At 41.6% G+C, this 19969-nt stretch overlaps 2 protein-coding genes and 1 long non-coding RNA gene across 3 annotated transcripts; 1 reads left to right on the top strand and 2 right to left on the bottom strand.

The window, feature by feature from the left end:
- Positions 1–112: 112 nt before the first annotated feature.
- On the bottom strand, positions 113–1083 carry LOC107280622 (agamous-like MADS-box protein AGL80). Its single transcript, XM_015779296.3, has one exon. It carries the CDS (start codon positions 1019–1021, stop codon positions 392–394), a length of 630 nt encoding a protein of 209 aa, XP_015634782.1. The 5' UTR covers positions 1022–1083; the 3' UTR covers positions 113–391.
- A 3848-nt stretch (positions 1084–4931) lies between these two features.
- On the bottom strand, positions 4932–8733 carry LOC107280693 (uncharacterized). The gene is made up of 3 exons (XM_026025249.2): positions 8228–8733; positions 7717–7779; positions 4932–5955 (listed from the first exon to the last, which is right to left on the bottom strand). Exon 3 carries the CDS (start codon positions 5953–5955, stop codon positions 5116–5118), a length of 840 nt encoding a protein of 279 aa, XP_025881034.2. The 5' UTR covers positions 7717–7779; positions 8228–8733; the 3' UTR covers positions 4932–5115.
- Positions 8734–12343: 3610 nt separating this feature from the next.
- On the top strand, positions 12344–18416 carry LOC107280512 (uncharacterized). The gene is made up of 3 exons (XR_010740590.1): positions 12344–13589; positions 14351–17250; positions 18118–18416. It is a non-coding gene; the product is annotated as an uncharacterized lncRNA (long non-coding RNA).
- The last annotated feature ends 1553 nt before the right edge of the window (positions 18417–19969 follow it).

Below are 19969 nucleotides of genomic sequence, written 5' to 3'. Positions count from 1 at the left end.
TCAGATCTTGTTTTTCTAGTTGCTCATTTTCTAGATAGGAATTTCATCGTTTATAAGCATTAAGCTGGTAATCAGATGCAACAAATACATGAACCAAGACTAGCTTGTAGGGATCTAAAAAAGGGAAAAGCGAAATTATTATTAAAAAGGGAAATGGGATGATGGGATACAAAATAGAAAGGAATGATATATTGGGATGTAAATAAAGGAGTGATTGACACCCTCCAAAATCGATAGTTGACCATGCTTTCTCTGGCAAAATATTATCTCAGAAAAAGTCCACCTTTGCCATGTTGTCCAGGCAGGCAAGTGATAATGAGTCTCGCATTACTTGGGTGGCAAATGAAAATTCCTGATTGGCCTGTGAGAATCCTGCAACACTGTTGAAAGGCTAAGCCATGTCACCATTGGATCTAGCAGTGCCGCTTCCGCTGCTACCTCCGAACCGATTGTACCCCATTGAGCCAATGCCCCTTGCAACATCCACCAGCAATCCCTCCCTCTGGATTGGTACTTCCGTGCTCGACAATGACACGGATGCAGGTATGAGGCCTTCCTCACGGAGCTTCTTGAGGCGGTCGTTGACAATCTTGAGGTGTGCATTTGCCATCCATCCGAGGCTGGTAATTTGCTCGATGGTGAGACCCTCGAGGCTCGGGCGGTGGCCATTGATGGCTTCAATGAGGAGTAGCTTGGTCTCGCTTTCATCAGCATCACGTCCCACCTTGTGCAACTGCTCTTTGAGCTTGTCGACCTGCTCGTTGAGGATGCCCTCTAGGTCTGTCATCTTCTTGGATCTAACCAGATGCGGCATGGCCTTGAAGTGCTCGAGAACTCTGGTCGCCTCCCACACCGACGGCCAAACCTTCGTTGCTTGCACCTCAACCTCACCGTACACCATGAGGAATAGTGTTGCGAACTCACTAACCTTCTTCGTCAAGCCCTTGAGACTCTTCATGAATGTCACCCGCTGCTTCACATCAATGACGATCCGCTGAAGCTTCACCTTCTTGCAAGCCATGGCCTTCGCAGTTCACTACTTTCTAGCTAGAATGCACCTGTAGATTGAGGAGAGATGGTTAGATTGATGTGAAATCAAGGAAAGGGGAATATGGTGGGTTTATAGTGGGAGATCATATTTGCAACAATCGCCATGATGTGGAAAGGAATTATTTTGCAAATCCAAAAATATCAAATGAATAAATGTAAGTTAATGCTTTCCTGAAAAAAAATGCCCGGTTAATGTGTAGCTGGCGAGCATATCTTCAACCTTTAATCGTGTCCGTCTTTAGAAATTTCCTTGCAGGCATGAGCTAGCAATAGCTAATAGATATTACTCGCTAGATGATAATGAGTTCACACCAAAGATATGTTCATCCCCAGTTCATCATATATGTTTGAGTTAATCCTCTTTCATATGCGCAAAAGGAATTCAATTTACAGCTACAGAAATGATTTTCGCTACATTCAAAGAGTTCCAAGGATTGACGATAGCTGCCATCGGATGGGCCATATCCGCCACAGAATGGATGATTTCCCCCTTCACTAATAAACTTGTAAACAAGGGAGCCGCCTTCATGCTCGCTCACCATCCCAGCTTGCATCTGTTAAAAAGCATACATAGTTATCTTGTTAAGAAAGAGAACACTAGATTACTCGCAAACCGTATTTTTATCAACTCTACTTTTGTTGGAATGTTTATCCATTTATTGCAGTTGAGTGGAGAGAACAGTGAAGCTAGCTACGTAATTTGAGGCTCCTATTAAAGCCCCTTTGGTCCAAAATCTCCACATATTTATTGCAGGTCATCAATTATATAATTAAATTTTAGTAAAGCCACAATACTCAGCTAAAAGAACTAGAGAAACAGTACAATATTCCGATGGAAAAAAGAATTTACATCATTGATCGTGCATAATTTAGATTGTGTCAATTTAGACTATTCTACCACCTCCACAACATCAATTGGAGAAAAACAAGAAAGATTAACACCGCTATGTTCGATGGGTCCATATTTTCTCACTATATTGCAGTAAATTGGTTTGCCTCAAACATATAAGAAGAATACTAGTATAACTCTATTTTACAGCGAAGATTGCATGAAAACCTCGACTAGTTCGTAAAATTTTATCTCAAATCTGTTAGTGGATTTCAGGAAGCACAGAAGCACATATAAAGTTGGCTTGCAATTTACACAAGAATTACATTTGGGAATTTCCGTGCCGCGATCATTTCCTTCAGTTCTTGGACAGAAGATGACTTTTATACCTAACCAGATCAACTTTGCTTGCATTTGTAGGATGTTGTTCCAAGTGTAATTAAGTCCAAAATAGCTTGAAGAAACCGTTGGAGAAAATAGAAACTCCCAACGCTGAAGGACAGAAGATTGTTGACCTGACAAACTTCATAAGCAATAAAAAAATGAAAACCATAAACCCAATGTTTTTGCCTAATATACATCGATTCTCAGTATACGAGACTAACTGCCCTAAAAAGGAGATTGAAGGAAGCCCTGGATCATAACTTGCTAAATTCTACTTTCCAAATTAAATTAATACAACACTAAATTAAAAATTGACGATAATTACAGCATCATAGTATTAACTTTGAATTCAACAAATATTAATTTTTGGAAAATGACAAATAAAGAGTCCATGCTATTTTCATTTTGCATGTTTTATTTAACACAAACTTGCAATACAATTTACAATCATCATAATACGATTTTAGCAGCCATACTTTTTTTAGTTATTATAAGAACATCCAGATAATGTCCGGTTAATATTGGTATCGATGCTTATCTGACACGAAATAAGTTGTGTATCAACATAATGTAAGCATCTCTAACCATTAATGTGTAGAAGAGAACACAAGTAACCAAGGCTACAAGAGGGGGATGAACGATTAAGTCAGTGGAAGTCAAATAATCTAATCTTGATAGATCTGGCGGTCTATCTGACCTGTTAGGGTCGGTCCAACCGAGGCATGGCCGGTCTCTTAATGTCAAATGTCAATTTCTCTTATGCCAACCGTTGGATCAAGTTGAAAAGTTGACAAAATAAACTAGACAAACCAAGAAACAACTCCACCGGAGGGATATGTAAACTAAAAAACGGTTTAAGAGAAAACACCCTCGAAAGTCAGCTGTCTCGGAATTTCAGCAAATCTGAACTAAACATAAAACTTAAGCAAATTCGAATCAAGCACGAACCAACGAATGAAACTTTCCAGATCTGATCAATGAAGTATTAGAAAGGTTTTCGATGGACTAAATTGAACAAAATCGTAGCAAAACGAACAATCACAAGTTAATGCCAAAATCAAACATAAACGCAAAACTTACGAAACTAGAATAGATCGTCGATGCCTTGATGATTAAATATGATCTTTATTGCTCAAGTATTGTTTATAAAGTGCAGCCACAGCACCCCTCGCAAGTTTTCACGAAACCCTATCTAATCTCTCAAACTTGGCTTACCCTCAAGGCATAGCCTTCCTCTCTATTTATACCGAAAACCTCCTACTCAAAGTAGAAATACAACTCATATTCCCAATAGGACTCTATTGCTGAATTTCCAAACCAATCTACAATTTCCAAATTGTAAATATCTCTTCCATATACCGCAGCTGCAGATAATCCTCTATGCATATGCTGCATGATACAGTACCATCGCTACAGTACATCAAGCACTGTAGAAACCATATAATCCTCAACAGTTTTCCTTCCGTTTTCCTTCACGAACACCAACGCTTAATGTAGAAACACCTCGTGAAGCCCGTTGCAAAGATCTCTCCCACACGGTGTCCATCCACTATGTGCCATCTCATATCCAACTTCGTCACCCATTATCACTGACCGTTTGCACCTCAACTGCTCCCTTGTCTAGTCCCGATCCCACGTTGACCGAAGTTGACCTCCAAAAATCCTAACTCTAGTCGCTTTCTCACATGGTATCCCAACCGCACTGGACATCTGCTCCTCCCTGAGCATAGTCTCGATCCTCACCATTAACCAAGACTGACCATAAGTTACCTACACACTATCAGACAACACGAATTGACTCGCATTAGCCAACTTGCGCTTCTTGCTTTCCATCTTCGGTGCTTGTCCTCCAAGCGGATCGCCTTGTCGACTAGTTTTTGGAAGTCTTCGTAGTCACCAGAGATGAGATGGATTGACAATTCATCATTCAACCCTTCAAGATATTTCTCTTGCTTCTCTTCATCGGTGCGAACGTCCTCGGGAGCATAGCGGGCCAACCTATTGAACTCGTGCAAAAATTCAGTGACGGTCCTGCCATCTTGCTTGAGTTCACGGAATTCTTTCTTCCTCAGGGCTAAAACTCCAGCAGGTACGTGAGCTCTGCGAAAAGCAATAGAGAAACGAGCCCAAGTAATAACTTGTCCAGCTGGTTGGGTGGCCTGGAAGTGGTCCCACCACTCGGAAGCAGTGCCATGCAGTTGGTGAGCGGCAAAAGCGACTTTCTCCTCATCAGTACACTAGATAAGGTCCAACTTCTTGTTAACCGCGTGCAGCCAGTCATTTGCTTCGACGGGGTTGGTTGTGTTTGAAATAGTGGGAGGCCGGACTTGGAGAAATTCCGACAGCTTTGATTGTGGTGGAGCGTGTATGGGAGCTTGAGCAGCAGGTGCTTGCGGGTTTTGCATTTGGTGGAGCAAAGCTGCGATGAGATGGTTTTGATTGGCGAGCACTTGTGCTAAGTTGGGGTGATCATGGATTGGTGGAGGTGGCGGTGGTGGTGCGTGGCCTTGGTTCTGATTCTGGTTCTGGTTCTTGTTCTGATTCTGATTCTGAGCTGAGTTCCCAGCACGAGCATTGTTAGTAGCAATACTCCTTGTGTTTACCATCTGTAGTAACCAAGATGAGAGGAAAAGAAAGAAGGGAGATATTAGGACAAGAACACGAGCTATTAAACCAACTTATTTAAATTTTATTGATGTGATGTTGGTTACATAGAGTTCAAGTTGCTTAAGCACCACAAAGGTACAGCTATATCACAACGGGTCGATATAGTCCATACCAAAAAGCACACAAGGCAACAAACTCAAGTAGAAGATAAATGATAAAAATAGACGCGTACTAAGACTACGCGTCTACTCGTCCTTTGTTGCGTTGTCGTCCACTGTCGGCTCTGACTCATCATCACCGTCATAGGAGTTGTCGTTGGAGTCATCTTCATTGGCAAGAGCCACAGTCAATCCCCTTCGCTCCAAGTAGTTCTGGACAATCACCCTGGCTGACGCTTGAGCATCGTGCACCATCGGAGGAAGGCCATCTCGCTTGCGTGTCGTGATCTTCAAGGACGGTCCAACACGGCAACGCTTAGACCCCACAACAGAGCTTCCTTCTCCAACCTGACCATGTCCGAGCTCGAGGTTACGCAATTCCCGCTTCAGGCTAGCCATCTCCAACTTCACACACAGGTTCTTCCTCCTTAGCCGTAGAATCCTACTAGAAGCTTGAATAAAACCTCTCTTCGCCATCTTGTAGTAGTCGACACGAGCATCATCATACGCCTGCACCATCTTGGCCAGGTGATCGATCGTGGTGTCGTTCTCGTGCTCGGCATCCCTGAAGGTGGCATAGTCCTCCGCCAAACTGCGAGTAGGATGATAGCGGAATGGAGTGTGTTGCAGACGTGTCCAGTGTCGTTGAAGCAGCCTGCCAATGCCCAGAAGCACCACTTCTTGGCATGCGTCGATGAAGGTGTCAGTCCCTCCCGTTAGCTCCAATGATTCCAAGCTAGGGTTGGTGGAGAGCAAGGTGGCCTTGACTGACCATCGGGGGGATGCCAACTCTTTTTCTCCTTCGTCTGGCACAGTGGTACCAACAAACTGGACTTCTTCGGTGTAGCCCAGCTCAACGATCAAGTGGCGAAGCTGCAGAACTAACCCCTTAAGTGAGACGCCATTGTAGGGGCCAAGGCTGGTCATCTATTTTTCAAAAAAACAGAACAAAGAATTAGTAAACAATTTTGCAAAGCAAGAGAGGGTGAAGATAGAATAAAAAAAGTTTCCACAATTAAAGAACTATTTTCTAAAAAAAAAATATCATCCTAAGGCTTAGACCACTTGCTCATCCTACGGTCAAGGTGGCTCTGATACCAACTTGTCACGCCCGGAAATATACACCATTTCCAAACGCTCAGTGCATTAATCCTCGTCCCAGAAGGCGAGGTACACATAGACATTGTTGATTATTACAAGCCACACTTGCGGAAATGTAAAGCAAGTACTTTATTACATGGGCGACTTAGGCCCTCACACTCAAAGATAAACAAATAAAACAGCGGAAGACTACAGAACAGGCACTTGATGGCGGAGCGAACTAGAGATCCAAGCCTTCATCTTCCTCAGGTCCATCCTCTGGATTATTTTTGTGAGCAAGACTGAGTACCACCACCGTACTCAGCAAGTCACACCGGAAATGCAACAATAATGCATAGGGTAAACAAGGAAATGGCCTAATAGGGTTTATTTTGCATAAAGCCATAGTTTAAACATTTTAATCAGGTTAAAGCTCATTCTAAAACACGATCCTGTTCTAAGCCAATATTTTCATATCATCAAGGTCGCATGAGCCTGCGAACCTGTCTTAACCCAGGCTAATCTCCACATGACTACACCATCATGATTTCACCCTCCCAAGGTTTTATAAAACAAAACTAACTTTGGGTACATTGCTCAGCTTGCCCATAACCGAGGGCGCGGCTATTCGAATAATTTTTAACTCTGATCAGAGGTGTACAACTTTACCCACAAGACACAACCTCAACACACGTTACCACGCACCGGGTACTATCACAGTACTCGAATAGAGGTCGTGACAAGACTATCCATCTAGGTCTACCCAAAACAGGAGAACCCGCTGAGGTTTCGCCGCCCGCCGGTCCCCGACAAGGTAAAGGATGCCGGATCCCCCAGGACGAGACAGGTCCCCCCTTGCACCGAGTGAAAATTGGCCTTAATCCAGGCCCCACACGCTTCCAACCAATGGTCTTTGTTTTGAGAAGATCTAAACTTCTAGTCAGGCCTTACCCACTAGACTTGTGGTTGCACGAAGATGCCTTGCAACAGAGGCCCGAAGACCGGTCCTTATATTAGCCGGGGTGTGACTACCAAAATAACCTGCTTGCACCCCAAGCCCAGCCCAAAAATATGTTTTAGTTGTACAAAGCATTTTATCACCCATCTATTGACAAACCAGTCAATAGTCCATAACTAATCCAGTTTTAGTTGTTAACCACCATAGTCTAGTTTATCCAAAAGTTCTACTTCCTCCGTTTCACAATGTAAGACTTTCTAGCATTGCCCACGTTTATTTAGATGTTAATGAATTTAGACATATGTATGTGTGTAGATTCATTAACATCTATATGTATGTGGGCAATGCTAGAAAGACATACATTGTGAAACGGAGGGAGTAGGTTGGAACTAAGCATGACTAAGCATTTACCTAAAACAACTAGTTAGTCCATCATGTAGGATACTAGACTAGTCAAGTTATAATTTTACTAGGGTTCACAATGATCATGGATATCAAATCAACATCATGGCCATAACAAAGAGCATAGGAATAACTAATAAAACAATATTAATAATGAACGGTATAATCTATAAAGCAATGCAATATAAGTAAAACCACATAATTTTCACAATATGGGATTCAACATGTTCAAGGTAGATATGACTTGCCTTCGCTCACAAAGTCTTCGGCGTCAACGGCGATGAAGAGCTGATCTTCCGGAACAGCGGGATCTACACGACCAACACGAAGAAATATAAAAAGGCTAATAAAAACCACATGAACAGAAGCGACAAAGCACATAAATGGGTTCTACTCATTTTTAAGGGGAAACTAGAGATTTGAACGGGTCGATTCTGAGTTCAAACGGTCAAGATATGGCCATTTGAAGTTTAGTTGTTATTTAAATGGAAATTTACAATTTTGTGAATTATTTTTCTAAAGGAAAACTTGAATTATTGAGAGAGAGCGCACGCGGACCGGTCCACGAGCGGGTCCCACTTGCCAGCCGCTCGATCCACCGTGAGCCGAGCACACCGAGGGCGGCTCACGGCACACCGACGCACAGGCACGACAGCAACCGAGCCAGGCGGCTCGCCGGCGACGGCCAACGGCGCGGCGGCGGTGCGACGGACTACAGGAAAGGGAAAAACGAAAAGAGGAGGAGGTGACGGTTCTCACCGAGCAGACACGGCGGCGAGAGGTCGACGGTGTTGCTGGCGGCGAGGGAGAAACGACGAGGAACTTCGGGTTGTCGGCGTCGTCGTCGTTCCCGCGGTCCTCGTGCTCGACGGAGGGGTGGACGGGGAAGAGGAGGAAGCGAAGAAGCGGATGGTGGCGACGCCGGGCTCCGACGAGGTCCGGACCACCGGCGAGGGGCGACCGGAGCTGTGACGGCGGCGGCACAAGAAGAGAGCGGCGCGGCGGCCGCGAAGAGAGGAGGGACAGAGCGGCGGTGTGTGGGGAGGGAGGAGGGAGTCGAGGGTCCCTTTTATAGGCCAGAGGGGAGGGATAAGGGTGCCGGGGAGGGAGATCGACGCCGGCCATGGTGGAGCTCACCATTGATGAACACCATCAAAATCCACCGCAAATAATGCGGGATCGAGTGTGAAATTATGGGGGAATTGGACAGGATGAGGTGGAAATTAATTCCCCTCAATTAATTTGATGAAACGGCGAGTGGAGGAGGCGAATCTGAGGTTGCCGTCGGTAGGAATTCGGCCGGAGAGAGAGAGGATGGCTGGAGGTTAGGGATGACGGGTGGGACCCACCTGTCATCGAGAGGGAGCACACCTGTCTCTGACTGGGCGCGCGAAGGAGGAATGATGGACTTAGTCCGAGGGAGAAGGAATGAGCTGGGCTGGCCCAAGGAGAGGGAGGGGGAGGGGGGAATAAGTTCACCTTGGGCTGGGCCAAGAGAGGGAGAGATGGGCTGGAAGCAGCCCAAGAGGAGGAAGGGGTTTTCTTTTAGCTTTTCCTTTTTATAAAATTCCTTTAATTGTTTTTGTTGCCTTAAAATTATTTAGGATGCTCTGAAAATTCAAGTAAAAATTGGTTACACATTTTGAAGCATGGGGAACTTATTAAAAATACCCACTAGCCAACTTGACATAAATCTTGGTGAATTTTAATTGTTGGAGGCTCTTTTAGGCTTTTTAAATTTCTAGAAATGCATTAAAGCACAATTTAAACTTAGAGCGATTTTCAGGGCGTTACACAGGCCCAGGAAGCCAATCCCGGAGCCCACGAGTCACCCTCAGCCTGGCCTCTCCTTTCATCCGCGTCGCTGGCCCACGCTGCCGTCGATGGGGACCGACTCAGCCCACGCCCTACGCTGAGGCATAGCCGCCGCTGAACTTCCACAAGCCGCGCAAGGAGAACCGGTGTCGTCCTTCCTTAAATTGGTGTTATGCATCGCCCTAACACTAACCTCTCCCTCTATAGATACCGCCGGTCGTCGCCCCTTTTCCTCCCCTTTTTTCCTGCTATTTCCACTGTCGCCGTGCCACCGACTTCGCCTCTGCCTCCTCCTACCGACACCGCAGCTAGCCAGTGCCTCGGTGCGCCGTCGCCACAGAACGATGTTGTCAATGCCGTTGTGCCGGAGCGTGCCCATGGAGCCATGGCTGCTCTTCCTCCTCCGTTGTGTAGCTGATCTGTGGGTCCCGCGACAAAAAATCCCCAAATAATCACAGCCATCCAAACCCTTGATTCAATCTCAACCATTGGATCTATTTAACCCTAGATCCATCCCTGTCAGCGCCACATCATTGCCCTGTATCACCTCATGTCCATACGCATCAGCTGAGTCCACATACACCGAGTCCACCATACTCCATAACACTGTCAGTGGGCCCCACACATATTTTCTTGTCAGAAAAAATTCAATCCCCGAAATTAAGTATCCAAAGAATATTCCCGGAATATTACTTTTTTCTTTTACCCTCAGATTTTCTCTGAATTCAAACTTCTGAAGGCTATAAATTTTCCATTCGAACTCTGATTCAATCCATTCTTCCACCTTAAGTCCTCTAAAATCGAGCTCTACGTCCTGGTTTAATTTGTTGTTTCATTTTATGTTCTTTAGTTAGATTTTTCTTTTGTTTATTTGTTTTTCGTTTGCGATCGTATAGACATTGGAGCAGAAGAGCAGTTTGTTTCAGAAGATGTCGTGCAAGACTGGGATCAACGCAAGTGCACTCTTTGAACATATTGATCCCATTTTTATCAATTGTTTTGTTTTGAATACATGCATTATTTTATTTACGAACTAATGATGGGTAGCGTAACCTAATTTTCATTATATCCTACCTTGATAACTTTTGATTACCCATGATACCTTGTCACCCTAGTCTTTGTGAGTTGAACATTAGGCTCAACAGGATGCAATGTCGTACACCCCGTAAAATAGTGAATGCTGTACAATTGGAAACTTTTTTTTTCTTGTTGTGCATTAGCTTAAATTGATTAACGTAAATTATTATTACTCCGTTATGCTCTATAGATAGTAGCAATATGAAATAACTGCATACATATATTTGTATTAACTACTCAATTATAGTTGTCTCATTTATTTCTTTCAGAGGATACCATGAAATGCAACCCTACAAAAGCATAGTGCTACCAATGATATATATGTTTGGGCTTCAAGGATAGAAACTATATCAAGGCGGCAATATATTACTATTTATTCGCTCTTACAGTTTTATAACATCGGATTGGGAAAACCATTTCATGAAAAAAAGTTTCCTGCACATGGAGACCAAGGTGTTGCCCTCAAGTATATTAGGAACCCAACCGCCGCTTTATTGGATTTAGGAGTTGGTTCCATTGTGCAACATGTGTGCTAGTAGGGGTGAAAACGGTACGGAAACCATCTTTATCGTTTTCGTTTCAATTTTTTTTCGGAATCGGAAACGCTGGATACAAAAACGGAATCGAATATTATCGAAACCGAAAACAGAGTGAAAACGAACCGGCGCGAATACGGTAACGAAAATTTATTAGAATACAAAAACCCATCAAACTGATAAATTCAATTCTCAAGTCTCAACGGTCAACAATTTATTATAAAACACAATCATATAAGTCCAATTGTTAAGTCTCAACAGTACATCACAAAACACAAATCTATGGAATAAATTATCTATATTTAAGAGAGTAATGTTGTTGATAAATCCCAATGCAGAAAAAATATATTCTTATGTAACTTCAAATTTGCATAACAAATATTTTTTTTAAAAAAATAAAAGCCAAACACCGTGGTAGATTTGCATAACAAATATTTTTTTTTAAATAAAAAAGCCAAACACCATGGTATTCACTATTCAGTGCTAAAAAAAATCCAGGGTATTCCGAGAAAATTTCCAGAAAGTTTCCGACTGATTCCACGTTCCGACAAAACTGCCCTTATCATTTTCGATTCTGTTTCTGAGAAAATATTTCCGAATTCGTTTCCATTTCCGAAAAAATTCCAACCAACAGATTCCGTTTTGGAAATAAGTCCGGAATCCGGAAAGTTTCCGTACCGTTTTCACCCCTATGTGCTAGTGGCGTCTTGTGCTTGCTTAGGTTGATTTCTGACCTGGTCATATCTTATTTCATATTCTGTAAATTGCTAGCATGCAAATATATTTCGAGCATGGGGAGCAGCTCTCCAACCCCTGGGAAAACCGGTTGATGCAATTAAGTGAAGTTACATGCTTTTAGACTCAAGTCTTAAACAGTATGGTGATGTTATGAGGTTGTGTCTTTTTAATAAGAAATGTTATGTCAGTTTACAATATAATCGCATAAATTGATATGGATCTGCACTCCAAGACGCTGTTTGTGCTAAAATACTTAATTAATATAATAAAATCATAGTACTTTTGTACATATAGAAACAGCAGAATAGAAGAAAATTTCTCATAAATATTAGCCATATAAATTTCAGCTCTTTCCAGTGGGAATATACAAGAGTGCAGTATATCGGAGATATTAAAGAGGACCATAGAATGCTCGCACCACAGCGATTCTGCGGTTTTTCGGCTGGCGTGTTCGCTTCCCGTGATGTCCACGCTGGGCGCTGGAGCTGGCAATCTTGCAAAAAAGTCCTTGATTAACTTGATAATCATTCTTAAGTCCCTCACTGTATGTTTCTGTATTTTGTATTCTTTTGTAAAAGCCCTCAATGTCTTGGTATATCCTACGTGAAGGAGACGAAATTCCAAATATAGGACCGCGCTCTGAAAAAAGGAAAGTAAGGGTGTTTTCTGCAAAACAGAACATCCCTATCCCCTCCATTCCCCTCAAACCCTAGCCACCACTGTTCACCCACCCCTTCTCTTCCTTTCCCCGCTCTTGCGCCGCCGCCGCCTTGCCTTCCCTCCCCGGCTTCTCCTCGCCAACGACAACTTGCTCCTCGCGCTCTCCCCTATCCTCCCCTTCTCCTGGTGCTCCCTCCATCACTCTCCTCCCAGTGGAGCAAGGGGACTGGGGGACTCGATGGTGCAGGATTGGATTTGGGTGCGGTGATGGAGTTTCGCCGACGACAGCCTCCCCCTCGAGCTCTCCCCTGTTCTCCCCCATCTCCTGGCACTCCCCCACCGCTCTCCTCCCAGCAAGCAGAGGGAGCGGACGGCGTGGCACTAGATCCGCGGCACGGTGATGGAGTTCGATAGTAAGGAGGTCAATCTGTTGCCTCACCCCTTGACCCATTGGGGAAGTCGTTCTGATGTGTGCAAGGGAAAAAAAGAAGAAGAAATCCCCTTCATGTTGGATCTATGCATGACTGATCTGCTTCCCGTTCTGTGTCTACCACCTGCCAGCCATGTTTTTTCTCAGATGAGTGCAAACCTTTCCTCTATTCTTGCTTGTCCATGGTCATGAGCTGCTTTTGACTTATTGCCACAATCTTAGCCGCTTGCCATCTATATATCTATATATATATAATGGTTGGAGGTCAGAGATTAATGGTATGGCCCGTGCAAATATCTACCAAGATTCATACACCTACATGCGCTGCTTAGGGACTCTGCATTTTTCTTGGTAGAACTTGAAATCTTGGTACATATATAGATGGCAAATCTTTTCCTGTAGAACTGCAAATGTTTTTTAATTAAAATTGATACCCCCATATATTTCTTGATCACTGCCTGCGAACCTCTGTAACTATTAGATTCAGCTATAACATGGGATTCTAAGTAGTGAATAAGCTGGTTATATTTGCATATTTAAATCCGATTTTTAGGTGCCATCTATCTATTTGTTGTAGTTCTCTACAGAATCAAATGCAAAATCTGAATGTTCATAACCACTTTATAATTTAGGCCAGTTTGAGGTTGCGTCATTGTGTGCCATGCCGTCGAGCACCTACACACCTGCTCTTTTTAGGTTGAATGTGCTTTGTGTTTCTATGGTTCATCCTATGAAATGATTTATTCTCTGAAAAGTTATTGTTATGCATGGACTACTTTTGTTCCAGCATGATGACCCTTCTTGGGGGTGGATCGACAGCTTGAGTAACCATGGCTGTAAAAGTTCAAGCGGAGAAAGTTGCATGGTGAATCAAATTATTTTTCTTTTTCTAGCATTCTTATATTTGCCGTGTAAAATACTGGCATATTCAGTAGATGTTTATTATGTGAAATGATGGTGAATTAAGTTTTCTTATGTTACTCAGTGCACATCAGCCAATAAAACCTGACATGCTCAGATTTTTTTCCGAGCTGGTATAATGTTGCTTTGGATGTTGGGGGTCCCTATTGACTTTGCCTGGCAAACATAACCCTGACTTGAAAATAGTGAAAACATTATTTGTGACATAACTCAAGTTACTTATTCGGGAAAACTTTATTAAATGAAAATGTATGCTCTAGACTGGATTGGGTTTAAGAGTAGGAGTTTAATTAAGTATGCAAGAAATGGTTTATGTGCTTTCATGCAATTATATTTAAGGGACTTACAATTTCATAGTTGCTGTTGATTTAAATCCAAAAAACTTCTTGCCTAGGAGACACAACTTACTCTTTTTTGCTGAGCCATTTATTTTGCATCTTCCTAGCTCTGTTAAAATTACCGTCCTCATCGGCTAATGAAAAAGCAGATTAATGTACATTACAGTTGTGTTTCTATGTACAAGAAGGTGAAAGATTGTTAAAATCTATGTTTTTCTCTTCAGTTTGCCTTCTACTCTAGGTGATACTTTGAAGTGTTGGTCAATAGATAAGTGGAATCTTTTTTCAAAAAAGAGAAAAAATGCAATCTAATTATAAATATGAATATCAAATATGATAATTGATTTTGTCTTATCTGTATAAAAAGGATTGGTTGCTGCCATAGAAGGTGCTCAAGTTTGTCAATACTGTGGGTGCTGGTTAGCTTGATGCTCTGTCGGCCGTGCGGCACCACCACTGTTTAACGATTCCAGATCTGGTGATATTGGAACCATGTGTTGTCGCCTTGCCCAGGGTCCATTTGTAGTTTGCTTCTCATGGTCACTTTTGGTGAGTTAAGCCACAACCCGTTCCTTTCTACACTCACTTATGTATGCTTGGCATGTATCTTCCATTTCCTGCCTCCAGTTCCCTCGCTAGCTTTGCTTTTTCATACACCATTATTCCCTTACAAATGATAGTCTACCTTTTTTTTTAATCAGGAATGCTACAGTATTTCTGATTTGTACTGCATATCTTTTTCTTTGGTTGTGTTTGTATATAGTTCCAACAACCAAAGCTTAGATGTTCACTCCAATGGTTTTCAGCCGAGGCAACAGCTCTGGCATAACTGCTCCCAGTAGGTGTGTTATAACCAGCTGACAGCATGCTGAAAGTGTCAACTGATTATTTTCATGAAACCACTGTGGTTCGCTCTGCTCCATTACATATTTTAAGGAGATGGTCAGGAGTCAGGACAGGGTTTGGATGGTTGATGGTTTTGCTTCATTGTGTTTTTTAAGGTGTCATCTAGCTGTTTGATATAATGTCACAGAATCAAATGCAAAATCTGAAGATTCATGACATCTTTAGATTTCAGGTCAATCTAATCTGAATTAAGACTCAAATTATAGAACATAGAAAATATTCTCTTTTTGTTTGGATTATGTTTAATAACTGCATAAGTTAGAATCACAAATCAGAACATGGAAAATTCTCTCTGATTTTTTTTTTCTTGGGCCTATGTACCAAATACCAGATATTGAAGCAGAGATTAGTCCGAAAAATGTTCTTTGTAAGCTGGTATGATTGAGGGAGCATCTAGAAGTGGATTTTAGCTGATAATTCAGTGGATTGATGTAATCAAATAGGTTTAGTAGGTGCTGTACATTGTTAATGTGTTTTTGTTCTATATGCTCCTTTCAGCTTAATTGTGCATTGTATTTCTATAGCTCTTCATCTGATATGATGTATTTTTTCGAAAGGTATTGTTATGCACGCAGATAAGTCAGACCTTTTTAGAGAGTAATAAGTGCAATCCTATTATAAATGTCAAATCCGATGACTCCTTTTTCTTATTCATGTAAAAAGGATTAGTTGCCACCATATATGATGCTAAGGTATGTCAAAACTGTAGGGGCATGTTTCTTCCTAATATGTGAAGTAGATTTTTAACTATCAAGCAACCTTGTGGCTGTGCTTTCTCATGTTATACTATGCTAAGCAGTTGCATTGCAGTTTAAGATGTATCATTTTATACCCAAATCTTTGGAAATTTGTGAACATGATGTCAATCTTTTCCTTTTAAATTAATATAAGGGATAAGAGGAAGAAACCAGGGCTGGCAGTCTTTTTTTTGTTTACCAATTTTTCCACTATGTGCAAGTGCAAAAGCATTTCATTGTCTTTTCAGAGTTCACGAAAGAACTGGGCTATCTATTTGGTAGCAGGACAGGAAGTAGGAACATTCTTTACACCTATAACTGTTTAGTAAGGAAATTTGAGGGTGCCTCTCCCTCATGAGTGAACACCATTATTTCCAGTGAAAAGGGGTAAAAAGTGATTTACCATTATACCTAACTCTGCCATTTCCACAGTGTGCTGCCTGTAATAATCTCCATGTCACATTAAACATGCGCGCGTGCACACCAGTAAAGTGTCTACTCACCTTCCAGGATTGCTAGGAACTTAATTTTACGGGCAATGAAAACCAGAAACCTGGTGCATACAAATTCTGAGTCTCCATGTGCGATTGAAGAATATTTATTTTCTTAAGTGATTGCAAACATAGTCCTTTACATTACAACTTAGTTGTGATTCATGCCCCGTAATGGAACTGAATTAACCTCTTTTAAAAGAGGATGAATGATTAAACTGTTTTTCAATACATTATTATACCTTTTCTTGCTCTTTTGGGTATTATAAATAATTGTGGTTTCTGAACTTATTAGGTATTTTTTATCTGACAGTATTCAGGGTCTATTTCAAATCATCATGTAACATCGGAATTCAAGTTATATCACAGCCTGTGCTAGAATGAAGTCCTTTCGTACTCAACATTTACCAATATAAGTGCATACATATCCTGACTTGTGATACTTTTTACCAATAACAAACGGGTAGGGCGCCGCGAAGCGCGCCTAAAGTTCTAGTATATATAACAAGAGAGTGTGAAGTTTTTATTGGATTAATCGCTTAACTTCCTATATGTATTGAAAGTTCGATAAATTCATGTTGATTTTGGTTTGAGTTTAGGCATGGAAAGTATGGGGAATTCTAGTGTCACATGCATTGCTTAATTAGCTCCAGCTTTCCAAACATCATGATCAATGTATTGGGATCTCTTTTCTTTTGACGAAATGGACACATCGACATATACATAGACCAATGTATAGTCCTAAACTCCTAATGAAGCATATGAATGCATTCATGCATAATTAGGCAGGGTCCCATGTAGCTAATTCAGAAGAGGTGAGAATAAGATGTTGATTTAGGAAGCTTACGGTGCTTCAGGACAAAAACTTGATGTTCATTAACATCGTGCAATACCTCGAGGTGTACTTCAGAGACTGGATTACTGCCGATCGAGCTTTTTCTGGAGCAGTGATAGCCAGTAAAAGAAATATAGGTTAACAAAATGGGATTATATATGCCGGCCAAAAGATCAAGGTGGACTGGGTGTCCTAAATCTTGATATCATGAATAGATGTTTGTTGAGCAAATGGCTATTCAAGCTTCTTAATGGTGATGGCCTATGGCAAGACCTTTTGCGCAACAAGTACTTAAAAGGTAAACCCCTCTCCCACATGTCACACAAACCAGGAACATCCTAATTTTGGGCTGGCCTAATGAAAGTAAAAGATCAAATTTTTCAGTATGGATCTTTTAAACCTGGTAATGGGATGGAAATAAGATTTTGGAAAGACACATGGTTGGGCTTGCAACCACTCAAATATCAATATCCTTCTCTGTACAATGTGGTTCGAAACAGACATTCTACTTTGGCAGAGGTTATGAGCACAACACCGTTGAATGTTTCATTCCGACGATCAATTATAGGACCAAAGTTAGTTGAGTGGAATGATTTGATTTCTCGACTAGCTAACATAACCTTGTCAAATGAAAAGGATTGCTTTATTTGGTCGCTACATAAAAATGGCAATTTTTCGGTCAAATCCATGTATAATGCGATCATCAATTCCAATGTAAGAATCCACAAGAGGATCTTATGGGAGGTAAAGGTACCACTAAAAATCAAAGTATTTATGTGGTTTCTTCAAAAAAAGTAATCTTGGCGAAAGATAACCTCATAAAGAGAAAATGGAGGGGAAACAAGCAATGTTGTTTTTGTAATACACAAGAGACCATCCAACATATTTTCTTTGACTGTCATGTTGCACGTTTTGCTTGGCGATGTGTCTTCTTTGCCTTCAATATTCCCCCTCCCCACAATGCAAAAGATATTTTTGGTAACTAGCTAAGGGGAGTGCCTAGACCCACAAAAAAAATGATTTTATTTGGAGCTAGTGCTCTATGTTGGTCAATTTGGCGTTGCCGTAATGATATGTTTTTAATCATAAAAAAATGCCTAACATCATGCAGGTTATCTTCATGTGTTTCAATTGGCTCCACTCTTGATGTATGATGCTTTTACAGGAACAACAGGATACTATGCGCAATGGTGCTACACGCTTGGAATTGGTAGCCAAGGAACTTTTATTCCAGTTTGCATGGCGTAGTACTTACAGAATTTCATGATAGAATCTACATGATTTTAAAAAACATGATTTTAGTAGATCATATTATCGGCAGAAGTTGGGGGTTGTCCCATCTCGCCTTTTTTAACCTCTTTTCTATTCACTTCTGGACTTTTTGGATGTGTGCCTACGGGCAGAGGCTGGAGATGTAACCCATTTCCATTATCTAAAAAAATTAACATCATGCAATTCTTCGACTTTGATAATCCAAGTATATGAGAAAGTCACTGATCATTGGAAAAACCCAAATGAGAAGCAATGTCCTTAGATTACAGAATGCTCTGTTCTGTAATAATTTCTCTTCGATTTGCTGAGAAATAGCCTCATTTCAAATGTAAATTTTCTCATGCACGGACACGATGGGTAGGTTCTGATCAACTTCCAGAGTTCCATGTAGGAGGAGGGGCTAACTTTTCTTTTTAATGCTGTTTCTCTCTCCATTTGTTTCGGAAATAATAAAATAATGGTATCGTTGTCCTCTAGCAAATTATCAAGTTTTTAGAATATCCACGAGCCGTATCATATTTTTTGGATGTCTAGCAGTAAAGACAACAAACATTAAACATTAAGTATCCTATGATAAATTTTGCCTATCTATTAACCCTCAAATCCCCCAAACTCCCTCGTCTCTCGTCTCTATGATATTTTAGGACATCCCCTATATCGATCCTAGGATAAACCGGTTTCACACTAATGGGGTTTCTCCCAAGTGATCGTTCAACGGCGTCTGCCCCTATATGGCGATGAATCTCCGGGTGCCACCACAGGTTGAAAGAATGAAAGGTGCTCCAATGTGTATTGGCATGGAACCAATTTTCGGTGTCAATAGTATGTATATAGAATTTTGCACATGCACAATTTAACGTGTTCCATTGAAATTTACTTAGAAATTGCTTCTAGGTAGGTGCATGCATATTTGTTTAATCCCTATCAAGAGGAGATGTTGCACGACATTTCATTGCTCCAACATTTGGTTTGGCTGGTCTTGAAATGCAACAAAAATGTTGGACAAGACAATGTACTGTCCACAACTGGCAGGACCGGCCGGCTGGCCCTATGTCCTATGGATCCATGTTACTACTACTCCCATCAGCATGAAGCCATGAACAGCTAGATCGATCAAGGAGGGCTGTAGCATCATTTGCACTACGACGAATTGAGCTCTACATTTTCGAATGGTTCTCGATGGCTCATCAAATTCATTTCTTTCCATGCTCTGCCTTCCCAAGATGCCAAAGTGACTTGGAGATCCTCCTAATTAAGACTATTGCATGCGTGGTCTGCTACTGTGGTTGCACGCAAAATGGATAGAATTCGACCTCACGTTGCTGTTCAGTTCCTAGAGCCTCCAATTCCCAAGACTCATCATCATGTATGGAGGCTTTTAGGATATGAATTTTCACTGAGCTTGTGATAGTTGAGGTCCTTCATAGTTTCACTCTTTCTCTCCATATATGCTGCTACACAGTTCGGCCAAAAAAAATTAATAATAGGTACCAGTATTTATATATAGAGCTTTTTGCATCTTTGAAGTTGTACAATGTGACCATGTGCAGTAATTTGTGACAAGCGTATATCATCACCGCATTGATTTGTCAACAAATGTGACCTAGGTGGCCCACTCGGCCACTCATGATGGGTCATGCTGTACACTCTAAAGAAAAAAGGAAAGTTATGTTTTAGAACCCTACGGTACGTCATACCTTCCAAGGGGACTGCACAATCAGAGCTATGACCATCATCGGCTCACA

The sequence above is a fragment of the Oryza sativa genome, chromosome 4 (genome assembly GCF_034140825.1).
Source record: "Oryza sativa Japonica Group chromosome 4, ASM3414082v1".
Classification (NCBI taxonomy): Eukaryota; Viridiplantae; Streptophyta; class Magnoliopsida; order Poales; family Poaceae; genus Oryza; species Oryza sativa.
Note: the sequence above shows the minus strand (reverse complement) of the source record. Positions and strands in the feature narration are given on the sequence as shown.

What these genes read in the sequence shown, in the direction of transcription:
- LOC107280622 (XM_015779296.3), bottom strand. Translation starts at nt 1,021, where the DNA reads ATGGCTTGCAAGAAGGTGAAGCTTCAGCGGATCGTCATTGATGTGAAG.
- LOC107280693 (XM_026025249.2), bottom strand. Translation starts at nt 5,955, where the DNA reads ATGACCAGCCTTGGCCCCTACAATGGCGTCTCACTTAAGGGGTTAGTT.